The sequence below is a fragment of the Manis javanica genome, chromosome 4 (assembly GCF_040802235.1).
Source record: "Manis javanica isolate MJ-LG chromosome 4, MJ_LKY, whole genome shotgun sequence".
Lineage (NCBI taxonomy): Eukaryota > Metazoa > Chordata > Mammalia > Pholidota > Manidae > Manis > Manis javanica.
In genome coordinates this window covers 165,645,895-165,669,399 of record NC_133159.1, presented here as the reverse complement: position 1 = coordinate 165,669,399, position 23,505 = coordinate 165,645,895, and the positions used below count along the sequence as shown (strand labels likewise).

Sequence of the window (23,505 nt, the reverse complement as noted above, 5' to 3'; positions counted from 1 at the left end):
TAGGTAAGAGTAATAATTAGAATCAAACTGGTAGACTGGAGTAAGTAAAGTCTGCCTAAACTTGTTTCAGATACAGCATGAATGTTTAGGTAAAGTGCATGTAGTGGTCATAAGGAGAACGGATGCATTAAGATGGAAAGATGGCTTGATATTTTTCTTTTTCGAAGCTAATAGTTGAGACACTAAGACATATAAATAATAACTTATAATTTATGAAAATAATCAAACACATCATCCAACCTTGTTGTTAGGAAAGAAGCATGTACCTTTAAAATGTTGGCTGATTTCCATGCTTGCCTGTAGATAGTTTGCATTAAGCCACATTTTAAAATTGTAACACTTTTTTCTTTCGTTTGAGCTAAAATCCTTTTCTTCATTCATCAGCCTTAAAAAACTTGTCCTTTTGAACGTTGCATTGTTTATTAGCAGAGGATGAACGTAATAAACCCAGCACAGTCTTTTACACTCCCTACAGATTAGCAAGAAATGGCTTAAACTGTATAACAACAAGCATGTATTTTATTTGTCGTATTTGGTGTTCCTGGTAAAGCATAAGTTTCTTGCAGGCAGGAACCATCTCTATGTCCTCATTTAGTGGTTGTTGAATAAACGTTGAAGCACTCATAACTAAGAAAGTGACAGTTTAACTCTCCAAAAGCTTTCAGCAAACAAATGGTAAAGATGATTTTTGGAAGAAACCACCAAGATGTCTTTGTTAGTAACACAAGCAGGAACTTGGGTAATGTGAGCTACCGTTGCTGGAAGTTGGTTCATTGTAAACTTAGTCTTGTATTTCTACTAGAGAAAAACAGGCCCAAATACTACCTCAGAGAGAGTGTGCATAAATTCAGCAACTAAATTTGATTTTCCAAAGAGTTTCTAAACTGAGGAAATGTCTTTTAAAACCGTTTATCTAGAATGTTCTGTGATTGCAACATCTGCTAAGCCTATTACGTTCTTCTCTTAAACAGTTTTATTGTTGTGTGTGCAAACTGCTTATTTCATGCAATAAAGCTAAGTTGACTGCAGACTTTCTAACAAGCAGGAATTTTTTTTAACAATGAAGACACTGCATATTCCCTATCATCGTACATGATAGTAACACAAATAGTCCTGTTCAGAATGATCCTATTAACCTCATTTAAAAAAAGAAAGTCTCTATTATTTGAAGTCTGATTATAATATAGCTGATTATAATATAAACTGATACTGAATATACTTGCAGCAATGCTTTTGACCCCTAGTATGTTTCATTACATTTTTGTTTGGGACCCAGACAGGAGAAAGCCTTTAAATGTCTCTAGATGTTTTTATTTAAGACACAGGATTCAATAGCAATTAACTGACTAATGGAGAAAAGATTTTTATTACATCTAAAATCTAAAATTTGGTAAGGGAAATCTCGTTTTATACTGTTGTAGTTTGTCTGTGACTATATTTGGATTGAATAAACATGTTTAGTAATTTAAGACTTTCTCACCTTCATGTTTACCTACCTGGCTGCTGCTGTACAGACCTCCAGTCTTCCTGAATAGTAGCATAGCTGCAGAGACCACGGACTTGTTCAGGAGCTCTGCCCACCTACCCCAAAGAGGTCAGTGAATGCAAAGTCAACTTCTTGCCAACAACTCTGACAGTTATAAGTAGATGAAGATGACTTTAAAAAACATTCAGAGTTTTTGCTAATGATAGCATTTCACCCTTAAAACACATCAGTGAGATACCATTTGCTATTTGCCCCAACTGTGCAGAGCACGGCAAAAAACTGTGTAGGTCATTTGACCTGGAGCCAGTGAAAGGACACGAAGCTGGTTTGTCATTTTTGTGGTGGTGCTTTAATACTGGAGACATTCTCATTTTAGAGACGGCTAAACCAAGTTAAGTGTGAGCTGTCTGTTTATTTTGCTATCTGAGGCAAAAATGAAAGCTCAGGGGCTAAGTGACTAAAATTTCCATGTGCCATGTATGCTGCAAGGCTATCGCGTGTTTTGAAACAGTGATTCAAGAATTATAGAAGACTCAGATGGACTTAGAAGTCTTCTTGCACATTCTCTATAGCTCATAGCTTGCAAACTCAGATCGTATTGGGGACAAGGAAGAAAGTAAGTGGATAAAAACCCCTCCCATTGAAATTGATGCTCTAGAGAACAGATGCCCTTGTCTAGTGTCTTATAGCTTCCAACTTTTCTATAGAAACTGGAAATTTGTTTTTTTTAATGAAATAGCTTAAATTTTAAATATTAGCTATTGATTGAAAATTTAAAAGCAATGTGTTGCTAAACAAAACCTGTCTGCAGGCTACATATAGTTGGTGGTCACACACTTAACCTCTGTTCTACTTATTCCCTTGATTTGTGAGTCAGAACTTACATGTGATCTCAGGTGTTTGTCTCTTAATTTTAAAACAGATACAAGCCTGCAAAAGTCAGGAGGTCAGTCGTTGTTGATGATGACCTGGTAATTTTCACTGGGTTCCATTCAGCACAGTTACTGTGCATCATCTGTATGTAGCGCACTGTGCCTGGGCACTGTGAGTAATCGTCAGCTGTGCAAAAACAGGATGAACTGACACAGCGACCTGTGTCACACATGACTCGGAGCTCTAGTGTCCAGCTATTTTGGGCAGGCCTGGACTCTTGCAGATATTTTCACTTAAATTATGGGCGGAAACTGATGAGGGTGGCTATGCTATCGTAGGAAGGCACTCTGGCCTAATTGTTGAAAGACAAGTTGGTAAAGCAAACCACCTGCCTTTGAATCTTGATTGTGCTTCTTGATAATTCTCTGACCTTGGGCATGTTATGTAACCTCTCTGTGGTCTCACTTTCCACATCTGTAAGTGGGGTTAGTAATAATATCTACAGCATAGAATTATTATCATGATAGAATAAGATAACCTGACATGTAACTCTTAGCCCATGTTTGACACATAGTAAATGCACAGTAATTATTAACCACTGGTCCTCTGGCATTTCATTAGGAAAGCACTGAATTTAGAATAAAGAGAACTGGGTTTACACTCATTCTGCTTGTGTAGTAACTGTGATCAACTTAAAAGCACTTAACCTCTGTGAATATCAGTAAGGTTAGGATAATATGACAATTAAATGTAATTATGTATTACAATACATAAAGAGATGCACAGATGAAAAGTATGGTTTGATGGTCAAGGAGGGCTGTCAGCATAACAGCTCAGGGATGGAACATGGCCCTCATGACACAGCATAATTAACATGTGGACCATAGAGGAATCCAAGGTTGAATTGCCTGTCTCTCAGTTTCCGCTCACAACATTGAACCACAACACAGTATTGGAATATTATTGGCTTAAAAATGACTAAAATAAAACTTCAGAGAGTAAAAATTTGTTTTTTGGTACTCTCACTTTGTTAAAAAATAAAACTCCCCAAAGAAAGAATATTCCCTTTACTCACAGCTCCTTTGTTGGACTTGGTTTAGAAAGTTCCAGTCTGTGGCTAAGACAGTGACCTGCAGATGTAGAGCTAAGGTTCTAATCCACTGCAGAGCATGAGAGATTCTAGCCGAGTGGCCTAAGTTACTAATGGCCACTTATTTCTGTAACAAATTAGGATGTTGTGCAAGTTTGGTTTGCAAATAGATTGACTCTTGAAGGCAGCGGGTTTCCCTTACGATCAAATGAAGTCATTGGAGGCAACTACCTAAATATTCAGGAAAATCTTTGTTTGTTTGTACCCTGATTCCTCTCTGGGCATAATTTTGACAATGACTGCAAGGATAGAGGATTTAAAACTGAATGGTTTTTGAAACTACAGAGTCTACCTCCTTCCTATTCTCAGCCCTTTCTCAGATTGGAGGAAGGGCAAGGTCAAGAACAATAGTGTTAAGTGGCACCGCTCCCAGGTCACACAGCTGTTTGCTTGCAGAGCTGGGAACTTTCAGTCATTCTGGTGCACTTTCCACCAAAGCACTATTTTCTTATAATTAACAAACAGTTGACTTCAAGGCACTGTGTTTTTCTCTTCTAGATGGTGGTTGAAAAAAATTGCCTTTGATATAAAAGCTCTTAAAAACATTTTTCTCATGCACTCAGATCAACAGAACACAAAACTTTCTTCCTGCCAGATTTCCCTAAGTCCCTTTTGCTTGAATTCTCTTTTCACTTTTCTTTTGAAAAGCTATGTTCTTTCTACACTTAGAAATAACAAATCTTATTTGTTCTGACAGCAGTGTGAAAACATCTATTGCATCAAAATTCCCAAGCAAAGTAAAAAAACCAATGGTCCTTTTCTGAATTTCATTAGCAGTGGCAGCAAACATTTCATCAGAACCTCAGAAGCAATACAGAAAAGAAAAGAAAAATCAAGTTAGCAAGTATATAGTTAATCTTGTACAAGATGAAAACCTGCATTATAAAATCCTGAGTGTTGTAAACTCTGCTTTAAAATCTGCCTGCAGGCTGTCTATCCTTTCAAAATATAGTGCCTGTTGTCAGAAGTAGGATTTTAAATGAAATTTGTTACAGGAGTAATATGTATGATGAAATTGCATGTTTATGGAAAAGGTTTTTTGATAAAGACTGAATCAGGCCATCGGGGTGCTTTAAGACATCTTAGGATCTGAAATCAGACCAAAGGTTGTTTTTAAAGCATTCTCTGAAAACTTATTTATAGCTCTAGCCCTGAATTTACTACTGACATAAAGAGCAAGCATGAGCAGACAAGCTGGGGAGAGCTCCGAGTACCTCCTCACAAGATATGATTTACCCTAAGAAATCTTGTCAAAAAATGTTGTATGTTTGTAATTCACATGCAGAGAGGATAAATTTCTTTAAGTGCCCTGTCACTTTAGCTGCTATGGAAGGGTCATCACTTAGCAATATCTGGTGTCATTCAGGTCTAGCTGTGTTCCATCCTCCCCTGGCATTCCTGAGCCACACACTCAGAACTAATACAGAGATGGCAAGTAGCCTTAGTCATTGTCTCTAAAGGCATCTTGATCACTCCCACCCAGGGGCCCAGCAGCAGCCCTCCTACCCTGCTTAGAATCATCTTTCTCCTCTGGAGCCCACTGCTGAAACTCATATTACTTACCACACTGTATTTTAATGGTACTTTCTGTTCCAACACTAGACAGTTAGTCCTTGAGATCAGGGGCTATGTCTTTCTGACCTTGGTATATGCAGGGCCCACCAGGCATGATAAACCCTCAGTTAATGGTGGTAGGTGGGTGGGTGGAAGAGGAAGCAGTCAAGCACCTGTATATAGCTTACATTTCAGGAGACATTTAAATAATTATATGGATTAAAATACCAAGTAACATCAGAAAACCACTTTAAAAGGTGTTTATTACTTAACTTATTACAGTGTATGTAACTGTATCTGTACGTGTTGGAGTTGCTGCTCTTGAACGCCCGCTGAGGATGATGGGTGCAAGCCTGCTTTCTCTCACTCACTCTTGGCCTTTGTTCATCTTACCTCCTTTTCCTTCAAGATTCCTCCCAGTGTCAGCATCCCTCCTGCCTTCCTGTTTAGAGCCTTCCTGTGAGCTCCCACAGCCTCCTAAGCTCATGTCTACACTGGTGCCCCGCATGCTAGGCTGTAGTCACCGGTTTACTTGTATGTTTCAGTCCCCAGCCTCTATATCCTCTGTGCCTCAGAAATAGTGGTGGTCAGCAAACATTCACCAAATGAAAGTGGCACGAATCATACCTTGGGCTAATGAGGAAGAAAAAATACATTTTCTTAAAGTTTTACTCCTGATGCTAGGAAAGAAACCATAAACTCTAATACTGCAGTCTCTTAGTACAACATGAAGGTTAACCAAGTCAGTTATTCAACTGGTGTGAGAGTTGTTCTAGACTGTCATTATGAAATTAGGTTAAAACTTGAAAGCTAATGTTCCTTACTGTTTACTGACAAGGATCAAGTTTAATTGCCATCTATGTATTAACTGAAAAATAAGGAAATTGAATTAGTTCTGAAAAATAAGAGAAACAAGTCCTACTTTTAATATTCCTTTTTGCTAGCTCTCATCTGTAAATCTGTTGTGAATTGAAGCATATTTGACTATATTTCATTCTTTTTCCTTGTTCTCGCTTTGCCAGTTTTGATCTCCCTACATGTCAAATCATATTTTTGGAATGAAATAGTCACAGGCTTTTTATCATGAGCTACTGTACTGTTTAACTTAGAATTGAGAACAGAATGATAAAATTAGATACAAGAGGTTTCTGTGTGTCATCAAGTAACCTAGTCTAGTTTGGGTAACAAAAATAAAATTCCCTTTAAATAATTTTAGCTCATTCTGAAGCAACTTGGTCAAGTTGAATGGCCTTCGGTCTGTGTGAAGAGGCTGAGGAGCTCATCGCTCCTTTAATGGGCCCAGCAGAGTTTTTCCTGAACACTGAAACTTCCCTTTTCTTTATTTTGCTCCCTTTCCCCTAATTAGGACTATTATAATTAGTGTGCTCATTACCTCCCCTACATAATTTCCCTACCTCCTTGATAGTCACCCTTCATGTATTTTTGGCCTGCCTCCTTTATTCGCTCTCTAGACTGTTGTGAAATTTCGATATGAATATCCTACCTTCTCCTTCACAGGGCTCGCAGCTGAGGGCCTCAGAGAGGGAGGCCTCCCCCATCCGGTTCCCTCACCGTGCTTCTCTTGCGTCTTAAGGGAATTTCTAGCCACGGAGGAGAGCTGTAGTCAGAGACACTGGGGAGGCGGAGGCTGGCCATGTCCTGCAGCGTTGGGCGTCGTGTGTTGATTGTCCCGTGGCATCTCGCTGTTTACCACCAGGTCTAGAGTAGGGGAAATGGAGCAAAATTAAGAAAAGGGAAGTAGCTGTGACCCAACCGCATCATCCTCATCACAAGCTCATAAAGGCAGAGATTTGAGACCTTTTTATGTTCCTATCGAGTCTGTAAAATAAGTTCTGAGACCCTCTTTTCTCCACGCCTTCCTTATGCTTACTTTGTTTTGTCCCTGCCTTCCAGTCTCTTCTTGCCCTTGCCTCCGGGCTGTCATCTGGCGCCCATGAATGAAGCGTGTGGACTGAACACGAGTGCTAACGCTTGGACACCCGTAGGCTTTGCAGATGAAAACAAGATCAACCAGTCATCCTGCTTTGCCTTTTCAGAAACTGTCCCCCCACCCCACCCGCCAGGTTATCCATACTCATGATGTTTTTGTTACTACTTTGATACATACATTAAGTTTTTCCTCATTTTATCTCATCTTAATTATCCTAATGAAATAAATGGGAAGAAACAGGAAATTTAGCATGTATCCCCCAATTTATGATAGAGCCAAGTGGTACCTAGGTCTAGAGGTGACCCACCCTCCTGAATCCATGGCTCCCAGAACTCTTCTCTAGGTCTTATGCAGAACTCCTTTTCCACAGAAAAGCGAGGGAGCAATTTTTAACCCACCAAAGACGCCACAAGTTTGGATTCCAGCTACTGAAACTGAGCCCCTACCATGTGCCATGCATGGGACACAGAGATGAACAAAAATGGTCCCTGTTCTTCAGTTGTTTACAGATCGGGGGGGGATGACAGTGGCATAAACAGGTCATTACCACTGATTGACTGAGTGGGCACTTGGGGGTTGGGGAGCTGAGTGGGATGGTTTCCTAGAGGAAGGCAGCGGCCTTGGTGAAATGCTCTCCTGGGCTGCTCCTCAGTGCTGTGTGGCCCGGCCTAGGCTTTAGACACCACGGCCACTGTCCCTCCCGCTTCTGCCGCCCTACTGAGCTCTCTCTTAATTGTCACCTGTCTCAATGAGTGAAAAAAATCTGTACCTCTTGACATCTTTGGGTATGGATAAGGAAAAGGGTAAATGTTCCATGCTAAGCATATTATCAAGTACTGTGAAGTCATGAAGGAGGAAGTTTTAAAAGTGTGATTTCTTCATGTTTACAAAACGAACAAATGACTCAGATCTATTGTACACATTCAGAAGAGCTCCGTCCTAAGCTGGTCCCGATTTGAAGTCATGTGTCTTCCTTTGCATGTGGGGAAGGTTTCAAACAGGGTGGGGAGTGGAGGAGGTGGCAGTTTAGAGACGAACACTTGGCTCTGGGGTGTGCGAGTCTGGCGCTCCTCCTGGGCTCTGTGCCGGTGAAGGCTCCCCACATCCTTAGCTCCTTCCTAACGTTCTGCCTTCTTTCTCCCTGTCCCTCCCGCTTGTTTTCCCTTCCTTCCCTCCTCCTCCTCCTCCTCCTCCCTCCCCCTCTCTATGCTTCTCCTACATACATACACCCCATTTTACTGACTCCTTCCAGTCGGCAAGGGGCTTTTGGGGTTGTTTCCTGTTAGGATAACTTCTCACACGACCCTGAAAGTGGAAAACAGATGGCAGAGCGTCTATAGATTCGTTATCCTTGAAGTCCGGGTAGCGCAGCCCTGACTGGCTCTGAGCACTTTGCCAGCGGGGCTGCTGAGCTGCCTCTGGGGGGCCTTGCTGACTGTGTTGCTGATAGTATTACCAAGCCTTACAAGATGTGGGCGCTCAGGCTCTGACTTTTTAAAACTCCTTCCATACTGAATGTAGTTTGGAGATTGTTTTTTTCATTAACATGATGACATTGTGCCACCATAAAGAAGTAGTTTTCAATGGGTCAAAACAAATCTTGATACTCTTTGTCAAACACATGTAAAAAGGGAAAAAACGTATTTAATTAATACCAAGATTCTGTGACATTTTGTAATTGCCATGCTGAGTAAATCCAGAGGAGAACGCATTTGATTGAACTCGAGGCCTCCTTCACCTGGTAAATACGTGTTTCCTCTTCACTGAGCTTTATCCCCAAGCAGGTGTTTCTCTCTGGCTTCTTTTAATACTCTGTCCTTACCCTTGATCTTTGCCATTTTAATTACTTCCCCAACTCTAATACAAATATTGTTCCGTTTGGATTGGTCACACAGGATTAGCTGTGTTAATTATATTTTCATGCTCTATGTGGTTTTGGGAGGAGGCCTCTGTCTCACCTCTCATGCCGCCATCTTCAAACCAATCCTGTCAGTAGTGCGGCTTCTTTACACTGATGTTGTACTCACTGAGGGCAGGGGTCAACTCCTCCATGGTTAAGTGTACTCCCTTCATTTTGTGGTGCCGCAGAGCATTGTGGGCAATATCTGAGATGAATTTATGGGCAGCTAGGGAGATGAGCTGAATTCCATGTGTGTTCAAGGCCTCAAAGCCAGCATGGTTCAGGCAGTATCCAGTCATGACATCTGGGAATAGAGATGTGGCATCCTCCAGCTGCAATCAGGAAGTCCACTAGGGGTGTGCTGAACACCATCGGCCTCACTGCTCCATTGGCAGTGTTGAGCAGCGGGTAAACCCCGTTAGACACGGCCCCCTCTGAGGATGCCGCACCGCCTAGTGACAGCTTCCCCGCTCAGCTCAGCCAGCTCTCCAGCCTGCGCCACCCTGCGTCCCATGCCCCCTGCTGCGCCTCCAGCCCCAGACACCCGTACTGTCACTGTGCCTTGTTCTTTTTGGCAGCAGTGCGCTGATGGCCGTGCTGTAGGGGCTGAGGCAGTGGAAGCCGGTGCCTCCTTGAGGTCTGAGCCTGAGCCGCCACAGTTTGTCATCTGGGTGGGAGAGGCAGCTGTATATTTCTTCTTGACCGAGCTTTGGTATTTTATAAGCACCACTACCAACTAATTTGTCTATTTCAGCTATTTTGTCAAGTTTACGAGCTTAGAGCTGTTTATGCTATTTGCTTATCCTTTCAATGTCTTTAGGAATATAGTGATATGCCCTCTTTTGGGTAATTTGCTCTTGTTTCCTTTGGTTAGCTTGGCAGAGTTCTTTCAGTTTTATTGACATTTTTTTCCCTGCAAAGAACTAGCTTTTGATTTTACAGATTTTGTTGTCTAGTTTCATTGATTTCCATTCTGTTCTTTAGTATTTCCTTCTATATTTAGCTTTGGTTTTATTTGCTTTTCTCTTTCTAGATTTTTAAGATGGGAGCTTAGATTATTCTTTGGAGTTTTCTTTCTACTGTGATTTAGTGCCTTAATTTCTGTGTAAGAATCCTGTAAATTTCATGTTGTATTTCTATTTTCACACAATTCATATTGTTTTCTCTTTGCCCTTGAAATGTCTTTATTGACCCATGGGTTATCTCAAGGTGTATTTAATTTCCACACTTGAGGTCCTGTTTTTCTTTTAACTGTTTTGTTACTGATTTTAAGTTTATTACCCTCTTATCAGAAAACATTTTGTATGAAGTGAAATTTTTTCACTTGTTAAGATTAGTTTTATGACCCAGTATGTGATCTCACAGTGTATGTCATAATGCCCACTTGAGGAGACTGTACATTCTGTGGCCAGGCTACATACTGGAATGTCATCAGGACCTGGTGGTTGGTAGTGTTGGTCTATGGTGGTGGCGTTCCAGTTACAGACTTTTCTCTTTTCAGTTGTATCAATTTTTGCTTTGTGTAATTTGAAGCTCTTTTATCAGGTGAGTATACATTTAGAATTTGATGAATGAAATCATAACATTATGTAATGCCCCTTTTTACTCCATGTAATTTTCCTAACTCTGAAGCTCTGAATATTTTGTGTGGTAGTAATATAGCCTTGAGCTTTCTTTTGTATAATGTTTTACATTTCCCTTAATGGAGGTCAGATTCTCTTCGCTTTCCATCATCTAAGTCTCTCTATCTCTCTCTCTGTCTCTCTCTCTCTCTCTCCCCCCGCTCTCTATTATTTTTGAATTCATTCCACAAAACTTTGGTTAGATAAGGATTCTCTTCTGGGTTGGCAGTTCTTTTCTTTCCTCACTTTAAAGATACTATTGAACATTCTGTGGCCTCCATTGTACTTTATGAGAATTCTCTGATCATTCAAGTTTTAGTTTATCTTTGCTTTTTAGCATTATGACATGTTTAGGCTTATCAGGCCTACCTGTTTGTTACTGATTTTGAGTTTACGCCTTATTGGGCCTAAACTCTTTGAATTTGCTCTGTTTGCTGCTTGCTGAGCATCTTGAATCTCTAAATTTACGTTTTTGTCAAAGTTTCTTCTCTTAGTAAGAATTATTTTACCTAAAAAATAAGATTTTTTCTATGCTTTCATAGAACACCTTATAATATGAAATTTAGACACTTTGATACTGTCCCACAAGGTTCTAAGGATGTATTCATTTTTTCCAATGTTTTTTCCTGTCTTTTCTTCAGTGTAGATCATTTCTGCTGCTCTGTTATCTTCAAGTTTACACACCCTTCTATCATCTCTGTTCAGTGGTTGAGCCCATGCAATGTCTTTTGTCATTTTTGGTAATTATATTTTTCAGTTCTGAATTTCTCAATGTGGACTTTTTTTATAGTTTTTATTTTTCTGCTAGAAATTTAGTGTTTCCAGTTTATAAGAGTATTAAGCATTACCACATTTAATATGGTTATAATAGTTGCTTTAAAGTCTTTATGTGATAATTACAACATGAGGCATCTCAAAATAGGCATCTGTCCCTTCTTTTCCTTGAGAATTTGTCACATTCTCCAGTGGCGTGTGTATGTGTGTGTTGTTTGTTTTAGCATGTGCAGTAAATTTTGGATTTTATTCTGGCCATTTTGAATATGATCATGTCATTTGTGAGTCATGTTTGTGCAGGTGCATTCAGACCATTTACATTTAGGGTGATTATGGATAGGTATGTACTTATTGCTATTGCAGGCTTTAGATTCGTGGTGACCAAATGTTCAAGGGTAACATCCTTACTATCTAAGAGTCTAATTTAACTCACTTAGTATGCTATTACACACACAAGCTAAAGGTTCTTTTTTTCTCTCTCTCCTTTTCTTCCTCCTCCATTCTTTATATATTGGGTATCGCATTCTGTACATTTTTATTACCTCTGGTGACAGCTATTTCACCTTAGAACCCTTCCATCTATAGGAGTCCCTCCAGAATACACTGTAGAGATGGTTTGTGGGAGGTAAATTCTCTCAGCTTTTGCTTATCTGGAAATTGTTTAATCCCTCCTTCAAATTTAAATGATAACCTTGCCAGGTAGAATATTCTTGGTTCGAGGCCCTTCTGCTTCATTGCATTAAATGTATCATGCCACTCCCTTCTGGCCTGTAAGGTTTCTGCTGGGAAGGCTGCTGATGGCCTGATGAGTTTTCCTTTGTGTGTGATCTGTTTACTCTCTCTGGCAGCTTTTAATAATCTGTCCTTATCCTTGATCTTTGCCATTTTACTTAGTACACGTTTTGGTGTGGTCTTCCTTGGGTCCCTGGTGTTCAGAGATCTGTGCACCTCCACGGCCTGAAAGACTATCTCCTTCCCCAGATTGGGGAAGTTTTCAGCAATTACCTCCTCAAAGACACTTTGCCTTTTTCTTTCTCTTCTTCTTCTGGTACCCCTCTAATATGCATATTGTTCGTTTGGATTGGTCACACAGTTCTCCCAATATTCTTTCATTCCTAGAGACCCTTCTTTCCTTTTGCTCTTTCAGGATTAGTTGTGTTAATTATATTTTCATGCTCTATGTGGTTTTGGGAGGAGGCCTCTGTCTCACCTCTCATGCCGCCATCTTCAAACCAATCCTGTCAGTAGTGTGGCTTCTTTACACTGATGTTGTACTCACTGAGGGCAGGGGTCAACTCCTCCATGGTTAAGTGTACTCCCTTCATTTTGTGGTACTGCAGAGCATTGTGGGCAATATCTGAGATGAATTTATGCGCAGCTAGGGAGATGAGCTGAATTCCATGTGTGTTCAAGGCCTCAAAGCCAGCATGGTTCAGGCAGTATCCAGTCATGACATCTGGGAATAGAGATGTGGCATCCTCCAGCTGCAATCAGGAAGTCCACTGGAGGTGTGCTGAACACTGTCGGCCTCACTGCTCCATTGGCAGTGTTGAGCAGCGGGTAAACCCCGTTAGACACGGCCCCCTCTGAGGATGCCGCACCGCCTAGTGACAGCTTCCCCGCTCAGCTCAGCCAGCTCTCCAGCCTGCGCCACCCTGCTTCCCATGCCCCCTGCTGCGCCTCCAGCCCCAGACACCCGTACTGTCACTGTGCCTTGTTCTTTTTGGCAGCAGTGCGCTGATGGCCGTGCTGTAGGGGCTGAGGCAGTGGAAGCCGGTGCCTCCTTGAGGTCTGAGCCTGAGCCGCCACAGTTTGTCATCTGGGTGGGAGAGGCAGCTCTATATTTCCTCTTGACCGAGTTTTGGTATTTTATAAGCACCACCACCAACTAATTTGTCTATTTCCGCTATTTTGTCAAGTTTACGAGCTTAGAGCTGTTTATGCTATTTGCTTATCCTTTCAATGTCTTTAGGAATATAGTGATATGCCCTCTTTTGGGTAATTTGCTCTTGTTTCCTTTGGTTAGCTTGGCAGAGTTCTTTCAGTTTTATTGACATTTTTTTCCCTGCAAAGAACTAGCTTTTGATTTTACAGATTTTGTTGTCTAGTTTCATTGATTTCCATTCTGTTCTTTAGTATTTCCTTCTATATTTAGCTTTGGTTTTATTTGCTTTTCTCTTTCTAGATTTTTAAGATGGGAGCTTAGATTATTTTTTGGAGTTTTCTTTCTACTGTGATTTAGTGCCTTAATTTCTGTGTAAGAATCCTGTAAATTTCATGTTGTATTTCTATTTTCACACAATTCATATTGTTTTCTCTTTGCCCTTGAAATGTCTTTATTGACCCATGGGTTATCTCAAGGTGTATTTAATTTCCACACTTGAGGTCCTGTTTTTCTTTTAACTGTTTTGTTACTGATTTTAAGTTTATTACCCTCTTATCAGAAAACATTTTGTATGAAGTGAAATTTTTTCACTTGTTAAGATTAGTTTTATGACCCAGTATGTGATCTCACAGTGTATGTCATAATGCCCACTTGAGGAGACTGTACATTCTGTGGCCAGGCTACATACTGGAATGTCATCAGGACCTGGTGGTTGGTAGTGTTGGTCTATGGTGGTGGCGTTCCAGTTACAGACTTTTCTCTTTTCAGTTGTATCAATTTTTGCTTTGTGTAATTTGAAGCTCTTTTATCAGGTGAGTATACATTTAGAATTTGATGAATGAAATCATAACATTATGTAATGCCCCTTTTTACTCCTTGTAATTTTCCTAGCTCTGAAGCTCTCTATATTTTGTGTGGTAGTAATATAGCCTTGAGCTTTCTTTTGTATAATGTTTTACATTTCCCTTAATGGAGGTCAGATTCTCTTAGCTTTCCATCATCTAAGTCTCTCTGTCTCTGTCTCTGCCTCTCTCTCTCTCTCTCTCTCTCTCTCTTCCTCCCCCCCTCTATTATTTTTGAATTCATTCCACAAAACTTTTGCTTAGATAAGGATTCTCTTCTGGGTTGGCAGTTCTTTTCTTTCCTCACTTTAAAGATACTATTGAACATTCTGTCACCTCCATTGTATTTTATGAGAAATCTGTGATCATTCAAGTTTTAGCTTATCTTTGTTTTTTGGCATTATGACATGTTTAGGCCTTATCAGACGTAAGTGTTTGTTATTGATTTTAAATTTTGGACTTATTAGGCCTAAACTCTTTGAATTTGCTCTGTCTGGGTGGGAGAGGCAGCTCTCTATTTCTTCTTGACTGAGTTTTGGTATTTTATAAGCACCACCACCAACTAATTTGTCTATTTCCGCTATTTTGTCAAGTTTACGAGCTTAGAGCTGTTTATGCTATTTGCTTATCCTTTCAATGTCTTTAGGAATATAGTGATATGCCCTCTTTTGGGTAATTTGCTCTTGTTTCCTTTGGTTAGCTTGGCAGAGTTCTTTCAGTTTTATTGACATTTTTTTCCCTGCAAAGAACTAGCTTTTGATTTTACAGATTTTGTTGTCTAGTTTCATTGATTCCCATTCTGTTCTTTAGTATTTCCTTCTATATTTAGCTTTGGTTTTATTTGCTTTTCTCTTTCTAGATTTTTAAGATGGGAGTTTAGATTATTCTTTGGAGTTTTCTTTCTACTGTGATTTAGTGCCTTAATTTCTGTGTAAGAATCCTGTAAATTTCATGTTGTATTTCTATTTTCACACAATTCATATTGTTTTCTCTTTGCCCTTGAAATGTCTTTATTAACCCATGGGTTATCTCAAGGTGTATTTAATTTCCACGCTTGAGGTCCTGTTTTTCTTTTAACTGTTTTGTTACTGATTTTAAGTTTATTACCCTCTTAACAGAAAACATTTTGTATTAAGTGAAATTTTTTCACTTGTTAAGATTAGTTTTATGACCCAGTATGTGATCTCACAGTGTATGTCATAATGCCCACTTGAGGAGACTGTACATTCTGTGGCCAGGCTACATACTGGAGTGTCATCAGGACCTGTTGGTTGGTAGTGTTGGTCTATGGTGGTGGCGTTCCAGTTACAGACTTTTCTCTTTTCAGTTGTATCAATTTTTGCTTTGTGTAATTTGAGCTCTTTTATCAGGTGAGTATACATTTAGAATTTGATGAATGAAATCATAACATTATGTAATGCCCCTTTTTACTCCTTGTAATATTCCTAGCTCTGATGCTCTGAGTATTTTGTGTGGTAGTAATATAGCCTTGAGGTTTCTTTTGTTTAATGTTTCACTTTTCCCTTACTGGAGGTCAGATTCTCTTAGCTTTCCATCATCTAAATCTCTCTGTCTCTCTCCCTCTTTCTCTCTCCCCCCCACCTCTATTATTTTTGAATTCATTCCAAAAAACTTTTGCTTAGATAAGGATTCTCTTCTGGGTTGGCAGTTCTTTTCTTTCCTCACTTTAAAGATACTATTGAACATTCTGTCGCCTCCATTGTATTTTATGAGAAATCTGTGATCATTCAAGTTTTAGCTTATCTTTGTTTTTTGGCATTATGACATGTTTAGGCCTTATCAGACGTAAGTGTTTGTTACTGATTTTGAGTTTACGCCTTATTGGGCCTAAACTCTTTGAATTTGCTCTGTCTGGGTGGGAGAGGCAGCTCTCTATTTCTTCTTGACTGAGTTTTGGTATTTTATAAGCACCACTACCAACTAATTTGTCTATTTCCGCTATTTTGTCAAGTTTACAAGCTTAGAGCTGTTTATGCTATTTGCTTATCCTTTCAATGTCTTTAGGAATATAGTAATATGCCCTCTTTTGGGTAATTTCCTCTTGTTTCCTTTGGTTAGCTTGGCAGAGTTCTTTCAGTTTTATTGACATTTTTTTCCCTGCAATGAACTAGCTTTTGATTTTACAGATTTTGTTGTCTAGTTTCATTGATTTCCATTCTGTTCTTTAGAATGAGCATCTTGTTTCTCTAAATTTATGTTTTTGTGAAATCTGGGATCTCTTCTGCTTTTAGTAAGATTTCTTTTTCTAAAAAAGTAAAATTTTATTTTCCTTTGTATAACACCTTAATCTGAAATATAGGCAATCGCATACTGTTCCAGAAGTTTCTATGGATGTATTCATTTTTTACAATGTTTTTTTTCTTTCTTTTCAAAATTTTTTCAAAATTTTATATAAAGTCATGCTTGTAATAAAGGTACTGTAATTTGATGATTGAAAGTTCTTAAATAAGGTCTTAGGTACATAGTAGGCTGTTTGTTTTACACAGGTGTATAAATTGAATAGGAACAGTTTATATAGAATTTAGTTCGATCTCATTTTAGGAGTGATAAGCTAAATGACTTTCCTGTCGTCACATGTTCTTGGAAGAATTGTTATTGAAGCATTGTTCCAGGGAACTATCTTCCAGATCAGAGTGATTGGTAGATGTGAAGAATATGATGTAGCCTCAAAAATGTTAGAAAAGGAATACAAACTAGTAATTTGAATTTTTACTGCAATGTAGTATTAATTTAGGGAAGTGCAAAAGATATGTAAATGTGTTTTATGTTGTTAGAAATTTAATAACGAGCATTATAATTGGTTCAGTTGACTTCACTAAAAATGAGACAGGCTCAAAAAATTCTCTGTGGTTTACAAATTTTTTGAAATTAATAAAATTAAAAACATTCAAAAATTTAAAAAATATGCTTTGGGCATAGAAAACACTCGCTAGAGCTTTATTTTCCCTTATCAGTTTAATGAAATCAATTTTTGGAATTTTTAATTTTAATTGGTAAATTTAGGGAGTTCATGATAACTAACATTTAGTGTACTGGCTACTGTTCCTGAGTGCTGGTCTGCACTTAAAATTTATTGCCTCATTTAACCCTCACAGCTACTCTGGGAGGTAGGTTATTTCTTTCATTTTATAGATTTGGGAAATGAGGCTACCCAAGTTCATAGTTGGCAAATAATTGTTGTCAGGATTCCTATCTAGGCAGTGTCATTCCAGAACCAGGTTCTGAAGCCTGTCATTTATAGCTGCCATTTTTGAAATTTGGTAATCTGATATAAAGGAACTGATACCAGAATCACCAGGGAATTCTGTAGTGTGTCTACTTACATAATGAAGCAGATTTGATAAGGCCATATTTTAATATGAATTAGGTTATGGAGGAAACAGTTATCTATGTTAAATTCATTATTTTCTTCCATTGCATTTTTCTTAGGAATGTCTGTTGAGTTTATTAAACACTACCATGTGGTATCTGAAAGGAAAAGAAATCTTACTGAATTAAATCTATTATCTATTTTCTTGCATTTGAAGGTCCTTAATAGATGGGAATCTTCCTGTTGTTAGAAACATATTATGGGTACATTTTGAGTTGTTGGGCACGTTTTTAATGGTCTTCCTTCTATATTATCTCTTTTGCTGATGAGCTTATTGCATCAGAGTTAGATAAATCTCTAAGTACTGATACAGAAAGCCTTCCAGTACATATAGATTTATGTAATTTTTAGAAGTGTATCTATAGTATGTACTTACATACTATGTATAGTGGGAATCTTTTTTTTAAACCAGCATGGGTGATTGTGATGATGAGCTGGGTTAAAGACTCCTGTGCTAGTAGGCAACACTTTTTCAGTGAAATTCCACGTCTAAGATAATTTTATATATGTAGTCAGAAAATGATATACTAATTATTCTTAGCAACTTTTGCTTTTCCTTTTTTCTTTTCTCATTTCTCTACAATTGCTTATGCCACCGTGGCTTCCTTCATACCGATTTCCCAAGGATTGGGAGAGCAGCATAAAATTAGAATCCGACTGCTGACTGCCCAGCAGGATGTCGTCAACTATCCAAGCACAGAGCCTGAAGGACCCTGAGATTGCAGAGCTCTTCTCCAAAGAAGATCCAGAGAAGTGCTTCACAGATTTCAAAAAAGTTTCCCAGGGAGGCTTTGGAGCAGTGTTTTTTGTAAGTGTTAAAGGCTTAATGTCAGTGACCAGCATTTATTTAATATCCAGTCCTGGCAGAGTAAAAATCAGGAGTACAAAAAGACATATGCAGTAGTCTATTTTAGAGTCACTTGCATTAGGTACATAAAAAGAGATCATTTTATTTATTGAGCTTCTTAGATTATTGAAAAAATGGGAAAGATATTCGGCTTTAATTTCCATGTTGTTTCCACTACTTGAGCAGTTTTATGACTTACATTGTTATTGAATCAAATATTGCAAAACACTGACTTACTTGAAGTCCCATACACACATTTTATGATTATTCATTCATTATTTCTTCCTATTAAGATTGCTTTTTTTTCTCAGCAACAAGTTTGTATAGATGTTTAATATTTTGGTAGTGTTACAGATTTAGTTTTTTCATTTTAATGGCTATCTTAAATACAGTGAATTCTTCCACAGATGTCTAGAGATGATTAATCCTTCTTACTGAACTCATTTGAAATGTTTGCAGCTATCCTCTTGTGCCTTCTTTATATAGCATCTTTTTTTTTTAAACACATAATGACAATTTGGCTCTTACTTTCTAAAGAGTTAACTTTCATGTTTCTGTTATGCTTTTATTTTTTTATGAAAATTCCACAGCAGTGGTAAATATAGTAATGGTGATAGCATTTTAGCTGTCTTGTCTTAATTCTAGTTAATAGTTGTTTACAATAGGCATGATTTATCATGTTGAGGAATTACCTTTCCCATGTGGGTTTTCTAAGTTTGGTCTTCCCGGCATTAAATACATTTGGAGTTGGGCTCTTTCTGCATTTTCAGCATTTATATGTATAAGTATATATTTTTCCCCTTTGATTTGTAAAAAATATGGCAAATTATGAAATGTTTTCCTGTATCAAAATTTTGCATTTCTGTGGTAATAAATTTTATCCAAATGAAATATTCTTTTAATGCCCTGTAATATTTGGTTTTAAATTTTTATTTAGAGTTCCCTTGTCTACATTTGTAAGTCAGATTGGTCCCTGACTTTCTATTTTGTGCTGCTTGTGAGGGTTTAGTTGCTGGGTCAGACCGCCTCCATACGATTAGTGGGACAGCTTTCCTTTCCCTCCCCTTTTATCCTGGGAAGTTCCCCTGGTGAAACTGCTCCCCTCACAACTAATTTAAAGATGATTAGTATTCTTTTCAATCTTCCACCACTGTTTTACTCAGATTTTCTTCTCTAGATCAATGTTAGTAGTTCTTTCCTAGAGAATTATCCATTTCATTGAAATTTTGACATTTACAGGCCTAGCATAGACTTGTACTAGTCATTTGTTTGTTTGTTTATAGTTCTGTTCAAATTTCTATATTTTTCCTCTCAACTAGCTCATTCAAAGATAAACATGCATTATTTTTATTTCTAAAGTACCAGTTCCTTGATAATTTGATATGCTTTTTACTACTTATGTTTTTAATGTTCTTTAAAAGCAGTTTTGGTATCTTTTTGGACATGGTAGTTTATAAATGTTAGGTTTTACAGTGATCTTCTGTCTTTTTTAGGCACGAGATGTGCACACCAATGACGCGGTGGCTATCAAGAGAATACCTTTCAGTGGAAAGAAGGCTATGGAGGTAGGTGAAATATATATGTTCGTATTGGCATGTTAAAGAAAGCCATACCATTTTTAATTGGGGATAGGTGGGAATTTTTTCAAAAAATCTTGAAAAATATACAAATACTAAGGTTTATCTCAGTGAATTTTCTTCCACAGACTCCGTGTGCCCATTTAACCTGTACCTAGAGCCATAAACAACATTCATGACATCCCAGAAACCTCCCAACTGCGTCCCTTACTCTTAATTTTTTTAGATATGTGCTGCTGACATGAGTTTAATTTTTTAAATTGTTGTTTAGCAGATTATTCTATAATAGAGGGATTATCATGTCTGAGAAAGTAAACTAGAATAAGGTACATTTAATAGTAAGTATACTGGATATAAATTTTTAATGGTTGAGAAATTATTTAACGGCTGTTGCAAATAATCATTGGCAGCAGTGTATCTAGTCTGAAAAATAAGGCAGTGGGTAATAATCTGAAAAATAAAATTACTGATACTGTATTGCATGTACTTTAGTTCATCAGTATTCTGATTAGTTCTTCCTTAATTGCATAAGTTTATAAAATTACTTTCTAAGTCTGTTCTCTTTGTCTTTCTTTAATTCTTTAAAAATTTTATTTATTTTTAATTGTGATAAAGTACACAAAACAAATTTACCATCTTAACCACTTTAAGTGTAGGTTCAGTAGTGTTAAGGACAGTCACATTGCTGTGCAACCATCGCCACCATTCATCTCCAGAATTCTTTCATTTTGCAAAAGTGATATTCTACACCCATCAAACAGTAACACCTCATTCCCTCCTCCCCGCAGCCCTTGGAGATCACCTCTCCTCTTTCTGTCTCTATCAATTTGACTACTTTAGGTATCTCATGTAATTGAAATTATTCACTATTTGCCCTTTTGTGACTGGCTTGTTTCACTTAATATAGTGTCCTGAAAGTTCATCTATGTTGTAGTGTGTCAGAATTACCTTTCTTTTTAAAAGCTGAATAATATTCCTGTGTGTGTGTGTGTAAAAACACCACAGTTTGTCCATCTACCATCTGTTAATGGACACTAAGTTGCTTCTACCCCTTGGTTGTTGTGAATAATGCTGCTATGCACATAGGTATATGCCCAGAGGTAGAATTGCTAGATCAGTCTTTAATTTTTAAAGGTTTTGGCTTTCTACATTTCTGTAATCTCTGTTTTGTAAATACTGTTTTTGTGATAATCATACTTATGGGTATGATAACACTGTTGTGGTTGATCACTGTTTCATTATGTCGATACCTAAAAAAACTCTTAATAATTTCTAAAACCCCTAAAACACCTCCATTTTTTACAAGTTTAATTTTATTTGCCATTCTACGTATAACTTTAAAACCAGCTTTCATAGCAGACTTGTGTTGGAGTCTGTTTAATTAGTCATGCCTAGAACAAAAAGTTTCACCTAGGGCATCATCTTCTCTCATCTAATAGTGTATCCTTCCTGGAAGTTTTTTTTTCATTGAAGAATACAGGTTTTAGCTTGGTTTTGTTTTGAGAGTTTGCCTCCCAGAGCACTCAATTTTGAAATGTAAAGCCCATATGACACTTTCTGAAGTTAGCATCTTACAGCCTACACATTTTACACAGTGAATATCTTGGTATATTTTCTTGAGGGCTTATGAAATAACATAGGAGATATAGGATCTTAAATTCTAGTGCAAAACATTTTTTAAAGTTCTGTATTCTAGTTCCCCTACCTTTAGAAATATGATACAAGTCAGCGGTAAAGCCTGGAAAAACTGAAACAAGAACGAAAAACAGATTCCACGTTCCCATCCCCCATCTCCTAAGCCTCCAGAGTCTCTGGGTATGGACCCAAGTACCTGTGTTTTCAGAGTTCCCTGATTGCTTCTGACAAGTAACTGTATTTAGGACATGGCCTAAGTTTCTGAAGTTGTCATAGAGTAGCTTTTATTGCTGAAGGTTTATCTGTTATTTACTAGTAGGCGTCAGTGGGAAGGCTCTTCGTGAAATCCTGTAGGAAAATGTTTCCATGCTGCTTGGTTTTTCTGTGAACTTCCCTCTGTTATAACCTAAGTGTTCACTAGCATTTTAGAATATGAGCATTTAGGAATTTAGGTAATTAATTGATTTGAGTTTAAACAGCAGAAAAAACAACATTTGGTAGACAATATAAGCCAAAAACACAACAGCTGAACTTTAAGGTATGTAAATTATACAACAATAAAGCTGCAAAAAAGAAGGGGGAGGTTGAAATTTTGAAGAAAAACCACTATATGTAGTATATAGCTTTCAACAGACTTGGTGTGTGGTTGTAAAATTTTTATAAGACTCATTGATAATAAATTTTATGAAAATGAAAATATGTACTACCTGGAATGAATTTTATGTTATTGAGTTGTAAACTATATGAATGTAATTTCTTTAAAATATATTAGTTTGACATTTAAATATTACAAATGAAGCAAAGTTTTATGTTCTTGTTAACTTTTTAATCTAATAATTACTTTTGTACTTATATAGTTTTCTAAGGAAAGGCAACTGTTCCTAATTCTTTCCTTTATTCTTTTTTTTCTCCCCACAGAGATGGCAGGGTATTATTAAGGAAGTCAGGTTTCTCCGAACATTGAAACATCCCAACATCGTGGAATACAAAGGCTGCTATTTACGTGAGCACCGAGCATGGGTAGGTATCTGCTCTCCCCTTGCTGTAATTTTAGTAGGTTTGGTTTATGATTAATTTAAAAATGTCTCAAAATAGTTGTGTAAAGCCATGCGCAAACACCTTGAAATGTCAGTTCACACTGAGAAAGGAGCAGCTTTACCTGAAACTCTCAGGCAGTGAGAGAGAATAGAACTTTGCCAATTGACTAGAGATTCAGCTGACCGTTACGTGCACGGGAGAATGTTCTGATGTGTGTTAGCGGTATCATTCTTCAAATGCTTTATCAAACATTTGTGTGAGAACAATCCTATCAAAGGATGAAAATCAGCATATATTTTTGACATAAATGTATTGTAAGCTATTTAACCACAAGTACCTTGGTTGGAATATTGGTGGTGAATCCTGGTGAAATCTGAACTGATTGTGATTCTTTGGCTGAATAATACTAAGGGTAGAAAATTGGGACATTTTATTGCAGAAAAATGGAAATTAATTTTGCCCCATTGTTGAAACTAAGATAAGGTAGTAATCTTACAACAGTATAGGCACAGTAATTATGTCTTTTCAGAGAAAGGCTAACTTTTCTTTAAACAGGAATGACCTTTTATTTTTAATAAGCTACAGCTGATTATCATTTTAGTATACAGAACTTAGATTTATTTAGATTTGCAATGTTTGCTTTAATTTGGTGGTGATGGTACTCCTAAATTTGAGGCTGTGGTTGAAGCACAAACAGTGGCAGAGAGCGCAGGCTGCCTCTCTGTCTTCCAAGTTTCTCCATCTGTCAAACAAGGATGATAATAGGGTCTCCTTCCAGAGGTGGTTATGAGGATTAAATTAGTTAATATATATAACATACCTGGCACATACGAGGTGCTCTGTGTTTGCTTTATAGGAAAGATTTAAACGGTAACCCAAACTTGGTATATATAGAACCAGAGGACGACTTTCTGCTTCCTAACAATACCAGTATTGCTACTATAGGTTAATATGAATGGAATATGTATATTCCTTTATAG

The 23,505-nt window shown here is 37.8% G+C and overlaps 1 protein-coding gene across 1 annotated transcript in view; it reads left to right on the top strand.

Moving 5' to 3' along the window:
* The window catches only part of LOC140848633 (serine/threonine-protein kinase TAO1-like), a 93,889-nt gene that overhangs the window by 42,449 nt on the left and 27,935 nt on the right, over positions 1 to 23,505 (top strand). The window contains exons 2-5 of the mRNA XM_073232901.1: positions 1,515 to 1,594; positions 18,054 to 18,236; positions 19,769 to 19,840; positions 22,406 to 22,507. Of these exons, the coding sequence (XP_073089002.1) occupies positions 18,105 to 18,236; positions 19,769 to 19,840; positions 22,406 to 22,507 (306 nt within the window). The 5' untranslated portion in view covers positions 1,515 to 1,594; positions 18,054 to 18,104. The remainder of the gene's footprint in view (positions 1 to 1,514; positions 1,595 to 18,053; positions 18,237 to 19,768; positions 19,841 to 22,405; positions 22,508 to 23,505) is intronic.